This window comes from Lutra lutra, chromosome X, assembly GCF_902655055.1.
Source record: "Lutra lutra chromosome X, mLutLut1.2, whole genome shotgun sequence".
Classification (NCBI taxonomy): domain Eukaryota; kingdom Metazoa; phylum Chordata; class Mammalia; order Carnivora; family Mustelidae; genus Lutra; species Lutra lutra.
In genome coordinates this window covers 13,919,251-13,933,097 of record NC_062296.1, presented here as the reverse complement: position 1 = coordinate 13,933,097, position 13,847 = coordinate 13,919,251, and the positions used below count along the sequence as shown (strand labels likewise).

At 42.8% G+C, this 13,847-nt stretch overlaps 1 protein-coding gene and 1 long non-coding RNA gene across 6 annotated transcripts in view; one reads left to right on the top strand and one right to left on the bottom strand.

The window, feature by feature from the left end:
* The window catches only part of LOC125092198 (putative MAGE domain-containing protein MAGEA13P), a 420,768-nt gene extending 408,224 nt beyond the window's left edge, over positions 1 to 12,544 (top strand). For 2 of the 3 annotated variants that reach the window (XM_047716563.1, XM_047716562.1), the window contains one exon: positions 10,970 to 12,544. In XM_047716563.1, coding sequence (XP_047572519.1) covers positions 11,017 to 12,075 — 1,059 coding nt within the window. In that variant the 5' untranslated portion in view covers positions 10,970 to 11,016 and the 3' untranslated portion in view covers positions 12,076 to 12,544. Of the gene's footprint in view, positions 1 to 9,324; positions 9,450 to 10,969 lie in introns of those variants that run through there. The other variant, XM_047716561.1, reaches the window with a different exon arrangement.
* LOC125092199 (uncharacterized) overlaps positions 1 to 13,847 on the bottom strand; it is a 209,607-nt gene that overhangs the window by 128,580 nt on the left and 67,180 nt on the right. For 2 of the 3 annotated variants that reach the window (XR_007124842.1, XR_007124841.1), the window contains exon 1: positions 7,831 to 7,945. The exons of the other annotated variant lie outside the window; for it this stretch is intronic. This is a non-coding gene — a long non-coding RNA (uncharacterized LOC125092199). Of the gene's footprint in view, positions 1 to 7,830; positions 7,946 to 13,847 lie in introns of those variants that run through there. 3 annotated transcript variants of the gene reach the window in all.

Below are 13,847 nucleotides of genomic sequence, written 5' to 3'. Positions count from 1 at the left end.
TACTCTATGTTGGCTAATTGAACATAATGAAACAAATAAATTAAAACAAATAAAATAAAAGTTTAAAAAATTTTAAAAAATAAACAACCTTGCCCTACTGAATAGCCTAGTATTGTTTTAAACCTGAGGGGTTATGTCATCTCAGAAAGTGTATTACCCAGACTTAGGTGGTCTGCAGCATAGATGGAGAGGATGCAGATATTCACGTGGTGAATGCTGTTCTGAGTATCTGCATTCAAGAAACTACAATCTAATGGTATTGGGAAAACTGGACAGCAACATGCAGAAGAATGAAACGGACCACTTTCTCACACCATACACAAATATAAATTCAAAATGGATGAAAGACCTAAGTGTGAGAGAGGAAACCATCAAAATTCTAGAGGAGGACACAAGCAGCAACCTCTCTGATCTCGGCCATATCAACTTCTTACTAACATGTCACCAGAAGCAAGGGAAAGCAAAGTAAAAATGAACTATTGGGACTTCATTAAGATAAAAAGCTTCTGCACGGGGAAGGAAGCAATCAACAAAACTAAAAGGCAGCCTACAGAATGGGAGAAGATATTGCAAACAACATATCTGATAAAGGGTTAGTATCCAAAATTTATAAAGAACATATCAAACTCAACGTCCAAAAAAACAAATAATCCAGTTAAGAAACAGAAGATGTGAATAAACATTTTTCCAAAGAAGACATACAGATGGCTAACAGGCACATGAAAAGATGATCAACCTCACTCATCATCAGGGAAATACAATTCAAAACCCCGATGAGATACTACCCCACACCTGTGAGAATGGCTAAAATTAACAACACAGGAAACACAGATGTAGATGAGAATGGGGATAAAAGGGAACCCTCATACACTATTGGTGGGAATGCAAACTGTTGTAGCCACAGCATGGAGGTCTCCCAGAAAGTTAAAAATAGAAGTACCCTAAGATTCAGCAATTGTGCTACTGGATATCTACACAAAGGACACAAAAATACAGATTTGAAGGTATACATGAACCCTGATGCTTATAGTAGCATTATCAACAATAGCCAAACTATGGAAAGAGCCCAAATTCCCATCGACTGATGAACAGGTAAAAAAGAGGTGGTGTGTTGGGATGTCTGGGTGGCTCCGTTGGTTAAGCAGCTGCCTTCGGCTCAGGTCATGATCCCAGCGTCCTGGGATCGAGTCCCACATCGGGCTCCTTGCTTGACGGGGAGCCTGCTTCTCCCTCTGCCTCTGCCTGCCATTCTGTCTGTCTGTGCTTGCTCTCTCTCCCTCTCTCTCTGACCAAAAAAAAAAAAACCAAAAACAAACAAACAAACAAAAAAAGAGGTGGTGTGTATATATACAATGGAATTTTACTCAGCCATCAAAAAGAATGAAATCTTGGGGCCCCTGGGTGGTTAAGCATCCAACTCTTGGTTTCAGTTCAGGTCATGATCTCCAGGTTGGGGGATGGAGCCTGGCATCAGGCTCCACACTCAGTGGGGAATCTGCTTCTCCCTCTCCCTCTGCCCCTCCCCCCAGCTCATGTACACACATGCACTCTTTTTCTCTCTCTCAAATAAATAAATAAATAAATAAATAAATAAATAAATAAATCTTAAAAAGAGAAGTTATTTGCAAATGTAATTAATTAAAGAATACCAAGATCAGATCATCCTGGGTTATCTGGAAAGGCCCTAAATCAAATGACAAATGTCCTTAGAAGAACAGGAAAAGATACAGAATACACAAAGGAGGGACATGGGGAGAAGGTCATGAGAAGATGGGGACAGATATTTGAATTATGCAGCCCCAAGTCAAGGAATGCCTAGAGCCACCAGAAAATGTAAAAAGCAAGGAGGAATTTTTCCCTAGAGTCTTGGGAAGAAGTGTAGTCCTGTCAACACCTTGATTTTGGACTTCAGGCCTCTAGAACTTGAAAAAATATATTTCTGCGGGCATCTGGATGGCACAGTTGGTTAAGCATCTGACTCTTGGTTTCAGCGGAGGTTGTGATCTCAGGACTGTGAGACTGAGCCCCACATTGGGCTCCACACTCAGTGCAGAGTATGCTTAAGATTCTCTATCCCTTTCCCTCTGCCTCTCCCCCCATAAAATACATAAGTAAATTTAAAATAGACAATACACGGATGCCTGGGGAGCTCAATTAGTTAAGTGTCTGCCTTTGGCTCAGGTCATGATCCTGGGGTCCTGGATCAAGTCCCGCATCAGGCGCCCTACTTAGCAGGGAGCCTGCACCTCCCTCTGCCTGTCACTCCCACTGCTTGTGCTCTCACTCTCCCTTGCTGACAAATAAATAAATAAAGTCTCTGATAAATAAATAAATAAACTATATAAATAAATAAAATATAAATATAAAAATAAATAAATAAATAAATAAATAAAAACACTATATTTCTTTTTTAAGATACCCAGTCTGTGGTAATTTGTTATGGTAACCCTAGGAAACTAATACATAGATGTGAGAATTACAGGGGACAGTAAAGTTACAGAAAATATGCAGAAAAAAGGTATGGAGTGAAACATTTAAAGTACTGAAAGAAAAAATAATCCACCAACTTAGAATTCCAGATCCAGCAAAACTGTTCTTCAAAAATGAAAGGCAAAATAAAGAATTCCTCAGACATCAACTGAAGGTATTCATTGCCTATACATGCACCTTGAAAGAAATGTTAAAAAGAAGTTCTTAAGACAGAAGGCAAAAAACATAGGTCAAAACCTTCAATCTACCTAAAGGAAGGTAGAGCATTAGAGAAGGAATAAATGAAGAAATAAAATGATCTATTTTTCTTATTCTTAATTGATCTGATAACTACCTAGTAATAATGTATTAGATGATTATAGTATATGCATAAGAAAAATGAATAATAGGAAGGAATTGGGAACACTAATAAAATATATATAGTACATGTGAAGCAGTTAAGTGTTATTTCAAGGTAGACTTTTATGAATTACAAATGTAATGGTAAACTAGGGAAATTGTTAAAAACTTCTAAAAACATATATTTTGGTGAAATATACCATTGCTTTATATCAAGATCTCTTTTGTGCAAATGATTTTTAAAAAATCAGTGGCATATTTCACCAGAATAATAAATGTCAATTGAATTTTTAAAATCACATTTTTCATATACCAGGAGAGCTCACTAAATAAGGAAAATAAAAAATACTTCTAATTAAAGAAATCAAGACATATATTTAATAAGTCAGACAGAGAAAGACAAATACTGTAAGATCTCACTTACATGTAGAATCCAAAAAACTGGGGCACCTGGATGGTTCAGTGGGTTAAAGCCTCTGCTTTGGGCTCAGGTCTTGATCCCAGGGTCCTGGGATCGAGCCCTGAAGCAGGCTCCCTGCCGAGCAGAGAGCCTGCTTCCTCCTCTGCTCGGCAGGGAGCCTGCTTCCTCCTCTCTCTCTCTGCCTACCTCTTTGCCTACTTGTGAGCTCTCTCTCTCTGTCAAATAAATAAATATAATCTTAAAAAAAAAAGAATCTAAAAAACCAAACTCACAGAAACAGAGAATAGATTGGTGGTTTCCTGGGTGGAGGTGGGGGGATTGGTGGAAATGGGTGAAGGTAGACAAAGGCTACACACTTCCAGTTATAAGATGAATAAGTTCTAGGGATATAATATATAGCATGATGATTAAAGTTTATACACACACACAAAAATTGTAACTATATGAGTATTGGACATTTTAAACTAACCTTATTGGGGTAATCATTTTGCAATACATGTGTATATCAAATTACTATGTTGCATACCTTAAACTTACACAATGTTATATGTCGTTTATATCTCAGTAAGGCTGTAAAAAGTTATCTTTGATATACTAAGTGATAAGAGAGGAGATAAAATGGAATCATACTAAGTATTCAAAATCAAAGAATGTAGGGAAAACAGGAGAAAAAAATGTAAAATAAGTGAAACAAATAGAAAACAGTTACAAACATGATAAATATTAATCCAACAATATCAACACTTTAAATGTGAATGACCTATATACACTAGTTAAAAGACACAGATAGCCAAAGTGATAGAAAAAATATCCAATCATAGTTTGTCTATAAGAAATTGATATTAAATACAAAGATTCAGATAGGCTAAAAGTAAAGGGATGGAAAGAATTATACCATACTAGCAATAATCAAAGGAAAGCTACTGTAGCTATATTAATTTCATAAAAGCAGATTTTAGAGCAAGGGAGATTATCAGGGATACAGAATTACATTACATTACAGCATTACATACCGAAAAAGGAGTCAATTCTCCAAGAAGATATTAAATGCATATGTGACTAAAAACAAAGTGTCAGAACATGTGAAACAAAATCTGATAGAGATGAGAGGAGAAATAGACAAATCCACTATTCTATTTCAAGACTTCAATACTACTCTGTCAGAAGCTGATAGATCAAACAGGCAGAAAATCAGTAGGGATACAGGTGACCTGAACAGTATTATCAATCAACTTGATCTACTTGACACTTATAAAATACTCCATCCAACAACAACAGAGTGTATATTCAAGTGACATAAAATATTTATCAAGACAGAAAAAATTCAGAGCCATTAAACACATCTTAACAAATTCAGAAGAACAGAAATCATACAAAGTATGTTCATAAGCTGCAATGCAATTAAACCAGAAAGCAATAGCAAGAAGTTTGAGTATCCCCCAAATATCTGGAAATTAAATAACACACTTCTAAATAAATAATTCATGGGTCAAAGAAAACAACTCAGAGAGAGACTTAAAATTTATGGTCACTTAGGTTCCCCCCCCCAAAAAAATATATATATTTTTTTGGGGGGGGAACCTAAGTGACCATAAAAGTACAACTTAAACAAAGTTTAGAGAAGGAAGAGAAAAAATAGAGCCAAAATCAATGAAATTGAAAACAGGAAAACAATAAAGAAAATCAATGAAACCCAAGGCTGGTTTTTTGAAAAGATCAATAAAATTGATAAACTTCTAGTCAGGCTTACCAAGAAAAAAGAAGACAGAATTACCAATATCAGAAATGAAATAGGAATCATCACTACTCATCCCATGGACATTGAAAGGATAATAATGAAATACTATACTTGGCAAAGCTATCCTTCAGAAATGAAACAATGAAGACTTTTTCAAACAGAAGCTTAGGGAGTTCAGCACCACTAGACCAGCCTTAGAAGAAATGCTAAATGGATCATATCATGATCATATAAATATAAAATTCTCAACAATGGCAAAAAACTATTAGTAATAATAAAGAAATTCAAGAAAGTTTCAGGATACAAAAACTAACACAAAAATCAGTGGTGTTTCTATGCATAAACAATGAACAATTGAAAATGGAAATTAAGAAATCAATCCAATTCACAATAGCAACAAAAAGATTAAAGTATTTAAGAGTAATGTAACCAAAGAGGTAAAAGACTTATACACTGAAAATTATAAAACATCAATGAAGGAAATTAAAGAACACAGAGATAAAAGGAAAGACTTCTATGTTCATGGATTGTACGAATTGATATTTGGCAAAAAAAAAAAAAAATCCACCCAAAGTGGTCTACAGAGTCAATACAACCCCTATCAAAATTCTACAGGCATTCTTTACAGAAATAGAAAAAAAATTCTTAAAATTTTATATGGAACCACAAGGACCCTGAATAGCCAAAGCAAACATAAGCAAAAAGAACAAAGCTGGAGGCATTACACTTCTTGCTTTCAAAATACATTAGAAATCTACAGCAATCAAACAGTATGGTGAAAAATATACAGACCAATGAAACAGAAAGAAGAGATCAGACATAAGTCCACACATCTACAGTCAAGTGATCTTGGACAAAAGTTCCCAGAGTACACAATGGGGAAAGGATAATCTCTTCAATAAATGATTGAGAAAACAAGATATACACATACAGAAGACTGAAATTGGAACTCTCTCTCACACAGCACACAAAAATCAATTCCAAATGGATTAAAGACTTAGATGTAAGACCTGAAACTTGAAAACTACTAAGAAAAAAATAGTCACTGGTCTTAGCAATGATTTTTTGGTTATGACACCCAAAGCACAGACAGCAAGAGCAAAAATAGAAAAGTGGGATTGCATCAAACTGAAGAGCTTCTGTATAAGCAAAGGAAACAATCAACAGTGTGAAAAGGCAACGTATTGAATGGAAGAAAATACTTGCAAGTCATCTCTCTAATTAGGGTAAGTAACATGAACAACTCAATGGCAAAAAAAAAACCTGAATTTAAAAATGTGGGCTAAGGGGCTGCCTGGGTGGCTCAGTGGGTTAAGCCTCTGCCTTTAGCTCAGGTCATGATCTCAGGGTCCTGGGATCGAGTCCCACATCAGGCTCTCTGCTAGGCAGGGAGCCTGCTTCCTCCTCTCTCTCTCTCTCTCTCTCTCTACTTGTGATCTCTCTCTGTCAAATAAATAAAATCCTTTAAAAAAAATATGGGCTAAGGACCAGAATAGACATTTCTCCTAAGAAGACATACAAATGGCCCACAGGTATATGAAAAGGTGCTCAGCATCACTAATCATCAGGGAAATCCAAATCAAAACCACAATGAGATACCACCTTTTACCTGTGAGGATGGCTATTTTCAAAAGATAAGAGATAACAAAGGTTGACAAGGATGTGGAGAAAAGGGTATTCTTGTATACTCTTAATGGTAATGTAAATTGGTACAACCATGATGGAAGACAGCATGAAGGTTTTTCAACAAATTAAAAATAGGACTCCCCTATAATCTAGTAATCCCACTTCTGGGTATGTATCCAAGGGAAAATGAAATCAGTATCTGAAAGGGCTGATTTCCATGTTCATTGCTGCATTACTTGCAGGAACCCAGATAAGGAAATAACCTGGTGTCAGTTAATTAACAGATGGATAAAGAAAATGTGAGATACATACAAAAATGTGAGATATATATATATACACGGAAATGTGATATATATTAATATATTATTATACATCATTAATTAATCAACATTCTATTCCATTGTGTCATTGCAATATTATTCAGCTTTTTTAAAAAATGGAAATCTTGCTCTTTGTGACAATATTGAAGAACCTGGAGGCCATTAATCTAAGTATAATAAGTCAGATGGAAAGGGACAAATACTGCATGATCTCAAATATATGCGGATTTAACAAAGTCGAATTCATAAAAGCAGAGTGGGATGGTGGTGCAGGAAATGGAGAGATTGCAGTAAAAGGGTGTAAAGGCTCAGTTACATGGGATGAATACGTTCTGGAGCTCTAATATACAGCATGGTGACTACAGTTGACCGTATTCTACTATACACTTAAAATTTGCTAAGAGAATTGACCTTAAATGTTCTCACCACACACATACACACACACACACACACACACACACACACACACACACAATGGTAACTATGTGAGGTGATGGATATGTTAATTAGCTCAATTGTCATAATCATTTCACAATATATATCTAAACCTTACACCATATACCTTAAATGCATACAATTTTTATTTGTCAAGTACAGTTCAATAAAACTGGAAAAATCAAATTTGATAAAAAACACTACCCTTTCTCTCATTGACACTGCAACCTTTAATTGATTTGTCTCTAGGAAAATGCAAAAAGTGTAGGGCAATAAATGCATTATGAATTTTTTTAAATATCCCATTCACCACAGCATGAAAATCCAAAGATTACCTAAGAAAAAGCTTCATGAAAGTGTTCAAGACCTTTATGGAGACAACTATAAAATGTTTCTGATGGATTCAGAATACTAGAAACTTATCAATTGTCCTTAAATTATTTACAGATTTATTGCCTTACCTGAATGTGACAAGATGACAAACTTGGGCTGCTGTGCTCCGCTCTTGGTTTAAAGTGGGTGGGCTCACGGTGCCTGGGTGGCTCAGAGAGAGTCTGCCCTCTGCTCAGGTCATGATCTCAGGGTCCTAAGATAGAGTTCCACGTCAGGCTCTCAGCTTCTCCCTCTGCCTCCCCCCCCCCCCACTTCCTGCTCTCTCTCTCCCCCTCTGTCTCTCTCTTTAATTAGTAAATAAAATCTTTAAAAAATAATGAAGTGGGAGGGCTCAAGTCCATACAGGGAGAAGGCCAACTACATGCCAGAAGTCAAGGTGATGATCCTAAGGGAAAACTAAGAACTGCCACCGCAGAAGAGATTGGCCCCCATGCCCATCCTAGCCTGTGAGCCTTGGGAGGCCTTGGAACCTGACGACCAGAGGTGGTAGACCCTGACTTCCACTGGAGAGGGGGTACATTTTCAGGGAGTTATGGGCTTTGATCTGAAGGGCAGGGCTCAGGTCAGCAAAGGGAGGAATACCAGGCCCTGCCAGGCATCAAGATGAGGACCCTTATGGAGGGCTGAATTAGCCAGCCACCCCAAATGCACACCTGCTTTCAGCCCTGGGAGGTCCCAGGAACAGGTATCAACTACCACCCAACTATCACCTGCATTTGTGTGGTGGACATCTCAGGGAGATGGGAACCTTGTGAAAGCAGAGAGTACAGGCCGTATCAGAAAGAAGCCTAAGTACTTGCGGAGGACTGAGTGTAAACCTCCAACCCATAATATATGGGGAGCCACAAAGAAACCTACCCTGACCTTACTGTCAGCTCCTACAGACCCCACGCAAGCCTGTCATGCTAAGACCCAGCCTCACTAGTACCTTGGTGACATAAAGGCCTTATCGTGACGGGTGAGGTCTCAGCTCAACAGAGAGAGGGCGCTCAGCCAGTACAAGGAGTCAAGGTAAGCACTCAGGAGTTCTCCCATCCCGGGCGATTGGAAGCCACCCCACTCTACTATCAGCCCTGGGAAACACCAGGCTGAGTACAGGAATGTGTCGTGTCCTGACTTCGGGAATTTGAGGGAGGTGAGATTTACTCTTAGGGGGCTGGACTCTCGTCAGCAGAGGGAGGAGTCTTGGGCCCCACCAGGCTTCAAAGTAAAGAACTAGGAGGAACGAGGGGACCTCTCACCAGATAGACTGGGCCCTCAGTCCCGCCCTGCCCCCAAGTCATCCCTGGAAGGCCTCAGGCAGCTCCCGGAAGTGACGTATACTAACTTCCGCCTCAGGAGTCTGCGGGACGTGAGGCTTCATCGTTGGGGCGTGGACTCAGATCTTCAGAGGGACGTGTCCCAGGCGTTAAGGTGAGGACTCGGAGAAAGGACGGAGGGGAACTCTCACCTCGCGGGAGGGTTTGCTCCTCCCCTTCCTCCACCCCCAGCATCCGGCCCTCATGGCCCAGCATTCTGCCCCCGCCCCGCCCCACCCCTAGCGTCTTCCCAGAATGCTCTGTTCAGGGCCCCGTGCGTGCTTTATCCGGACGTCGATCTTGGGGGTCTGAGGGACGGGAGGCTTTTCCTGAAGGAAGCTGATTCAGGTTGCCGGAGGAAGAAGTCCCAGGCTCTGGCTGGCGCTAAGGTGAGGATTCCAAGAAAGGACTGAGGGGAGCCCTCACCGCAGAGGGTGTGCCCAAGCCCCCACCCGCCCCTTGCTGTGTGCCCCGAAGGCCCCTTGCAGGGCCCCAGATGTGTCCTATCAGGACGTCCATCTTACAAGTCTGAGGGCGATGAGGCTCTTTCTGACGGGTACTCGGGTCGTCCGAGGGACGTGTCTCAAGCTCTGGGAGGCAATTAAGGCAAGAGGACCCAGAATAAGGACTGAGGGGCCCAATCACAGCTCATTCCTATCTTGCGTATTGTCTGCCTTAAAAGCCGCATGCAGGGGCGCCTGGGTGGCTCAGTGGGTTAAGCTGCTGCCTTCGGCTCAGGTCATGATCTCAGGGTCCTGGGATCGAGTCCCGCGTCGGGCTCTCTGCTCAGCGAGAAGCCTGCTTCCCTCTCTCTCTCTCTCTGCCTGCCTCTCCATCTACTTGTGATCTCTCTCTGTCAAATAAATAAATAAAATCTTAAAAAAAAAAAAAAAAAGCCGCACGCAGAGCCCCGGATGTGGCGTCTCCGGACCTCCATCTTGGGGAGTCTGAGGAATGAGGCTTTTTTTTTTTTTAAGATTTTTTTCTTTATTTATTTGACAGAGAGGGAGAAATCACAAGTAGGCAGAGAGGCAGGCAGGGAGGAAGAAGCAGGCTCCCCGCCGAGCAGAGAGCCCGATGCGGGGCTCGATCCCAGGACCCCGGGATCATGACCCAAGCCGAAGGCAGAGGCTTAATCCCCTGAGCCACCCAAGCGCCCCTGAATGAGGCTTTTTTTTTGAGGGTCGTGAACTCAAGCCGTCGGAGGGAGGAGGCCTAGGCTCAGCTGGGCCGTGAGATGAAGACCCTTGTGGAGGGCTGAGGGGATCTCCCTCCAGACAAAAGGCAACACACAGATACCCTTCCTGTTGTCCGCCTTGGGAGACCCCGGGCAGGGCAGTGAGGCAGAGGCGTCTCCCCCAACTGTCTGTGCTGCTTTGGGGGTGGTTTCCGGGAGATGGGTGCCTTGGCCTGAGGTTCTCATTCCCCTGTGTGCAGAAGGGAGACAGGGTGCGGGCCTCGTCAGGAATAAACACCAAGTCCTTGGGAAGGGTTGTGAGTATGCCCCCCCCCCCGAACCTAGAGGAACCTCCACAGAAATGTATCCGGATCCCTTCTGTCAGCCCTGGGGACCCCGAGAGATACAGTCAGGCTGACGTTCCTTCAATTTACAAATTGGGGGTCTCGGAGAGTGAGGGCCTGGGTCTGAAGGACCCGGTATCCGGTGATCATAGGAGTTGGGGGCCCTGGCAGGTGTAAAGGTGAGGACCTGAAGGTAAGGCTGAGAGGATGGAGAGGGCCCAACAGAAACTTGTCCTTTCTCAGCGGTGAGAGGTCCCAGGCAGGGCTGTCAGATACAGATGTCCCCTCTACCCTCCTCATTTCCTTACCTGTTGTGTTTGGGAGATGAGGGCCTTTTTTGTCGCCACTGACAAAGTTGAGTTTCTAGCATTATTCCTCTCTCCCTCAGGCCTGTTGGTTGCCATCCCCTGCCTGCTGTCCCCAGCACAACTTGTCATGCCTCGCCGTAAGAAGAATCATAGCCGCAAGTCTGGAGCAGGCCTTAAGGCCCAGAAGGGAGCTCAGGGCGCGGTGGGTGCACCGGTTCCCGTAACTGGGAAGGAAGCCGCCGCCTCCTCTCTCTCTCCTTCGATCCAGGGCACCCCAGAGGTGGTGCCTGCTGCTGGAAAACCAAGTGTTCGCAGGAGTTCTCAGAAAGCCTGCTCCTCCACCATGGTCAAAGCCACTCCATCGAGCAAACCAGAGGAGGGCTCCAGCAGCCCGAAACAGGGTCCAAGCACCCTCCAGGCTCCGAGCACCTCCCAGGCTCCACCGGATCCTGAGTCCTCACTCAGTGATGTGCTCAACCAGAAGATGGCTGAATTGGTGCAGTTCCTGAGTGCCAAGTATGTAACAAAGGAGCCTATCATAGAGGCAGAAATGCTAGAGAGTGTCATCAAAGAGCACAAGGGCCACTTCCCTGTGATCTTCAGGAAAGCCTGTGAGTGCATGGAGATCGTCTTTGGCATCGAAGTGAAGGAAGCAGACCCCATCAACCATTCCTATGTGCTTGTGAGAACCCTAGATCTCACCTACGATGGGTTGCTGAGTGATGACCTGGGCATGCCCAAGACCGGCCTCCTGATCCTTATCCTGGGTGTGATCTTTGTGGAGGGCAACCGTGCCTCCGAGAAGAGGATCTGGGAGGTGCTGAAGAAGATAGGAGTGCGAGCTGGGAGGAAGGATTTCATCTATGGGGAGCCCAGGAAGCTGATCACCAAAGATTTCGTGCAGGAAAAGTACCTGGAGTACCGCCAGGTGCCCAGCAGCAATCCTCCACGCTACGAGTTCCTGTGGGGTCCCAGGGCCCACAGTGAAACCAGCAAGATGAAAGTCCTGCAGTTTTTTGCCAAGGTCAGTGGCACTGACCCCACTTCCTTCCCATCCTGGTATGAGGAGGCTTTGAGAGATGAAAGAGAGAGAGCCGAGGCCAGAGTTGCAGCCACCAATGATGGTGGGGGCAAGGCCAGTGAAAGTTCCAGTGTCCCACTTGGCAGATGCTCCTGCCCTGAGTGAAGTCTGAAGAAGGTCCTCCACTCTGTGTTTGAAGAGGGCAATCAAGGCTCTAAATAGTGGAGGACTGAATTGCAGATTTTACCTTTATTCCTTTTTAGTAGTTTACAAATATTCTGCTTTCTAAAAGGTTTTTTAGCTTCAGAGTCTAGATTCATGAATGATACCAGTCACATGTTTATTGCTGTTTATTAGATTTAAGAATAAGAATTTTGCTCTTCTGGAAAACCTGCTGGGAAACTCTTATCTTATTTTCTGATCTGGAAGAGGATAGTATAGCACTGACAGCAGAATTTCCTTAGGAATATGTTAAAGCCCAGCTGTAAAATAGATGGGATCAAGAAATAGAGGGGGGAATGTTAAAGATGGTTCTCCTAGGATTCCTGTATCCCATTTAATCTGTTAGGTAGTAAAATTAAAGATCTGTACTTGGATTTGTTTGGCTAAAGAATGCATGAGAAATTAAATCTTAATAAATGAAAGCCCTGGCTCACTGGCTCATTTATTCTTATGAGTGTTTTACAGGTAAGAGAAAGTCTAGAATGGAAAACTGCTTTTAGCAGTTCCTTTGGGATCGTGGGTAAACCAGAGAGAAATCTCTATCTGTAGCAGGTATGGAAGGTGCCACCAAACTCCCTGAAGAAACCGTGTGTTCTATATGTGTTCTCACAGGATTTCCAGAGAATAGGGGGCTATTTCTTTGAGGTGGTGCCCAGGGGCTGGCACTTCATCACTGGCCTGGGAAAACCCAGAGCCCACTCCTTTGAAAAGACATTTTAATTACCTTGAGTGTGATTTGGCAACTCTAAGCAAGGGCTAGACTTTTGGTGGGGGGGTGAAAGGAGTGAAAATAGTGGTTTGGATGGAAGAGCAGCTGGGAGGGAGGAACAGAATTAACCCTTGACTCAAATTCTAGGAGCTTTCAGTTACATTTAGCCAGGGAAGACTTCCCCATTTCCAAATTATATAATATATCCACGAACAGGGACCTTTTGTAGAGTATCTTTACAAAGCAGCATCTTTGGCTCACTTCATGGTTTGTGTCCTGGGGTGCTGCATATTCTCCGAGATACCATGGAAAACACACACACATACATACATACACACATAGGAGAGAGTCGGTCCCAGAGGAGAGAGAGAGTCAAATCTGGTGTCAAAATCATATTAGCAATTACTGCTATTTATTAAAGATCCAATAAATGCCAGGCACTGTGCCAGGCACTTTACTTTCATTACATACATTCTAGCAGTTCTACAAGACAGGGCTTATCAAACCCACTTCACAGCTGAAGAACCTAAGGCTCATAGCATGTGGCAGTTTGCCCAAGATCACATGTCCAGTATGTGACAGGGCTGGGACTAGATCCCTGGTCCGAATTTGTCTAAGCCCAGGTTGGTTCTCACTCCTCCCAGCCTGAGGCTGACCTTGGCTCATTTCTCTTCTCCATGCTCTGTAAGGTTTTTCAGGCAACATAAAGATGGGTCTTATGGCCAAAGTAGGCCCAAAGAAGGAAGGGGTCAATGACAAACAGAACTTGGGGACCATCTGGGCTTTATTTCCCTAGGGTCTGCCTGCCTGAGCCCCAGAGCACCTGGAGAGCTGACTCCTAGAGTGCTGCCGTGTGTGTGTCCAGTCGCAGCACGTTCCTGCATGACCACACCCTTCCCCTGGTCTTCCTCTGTCTGTCTTCCTGTCCAACTCTAGAATCTGGCCTGCTGACCAGCTTATCACTTCCTCTTCCTCTGAAGACCTGTGCTCCCAATGCAACAGCCCC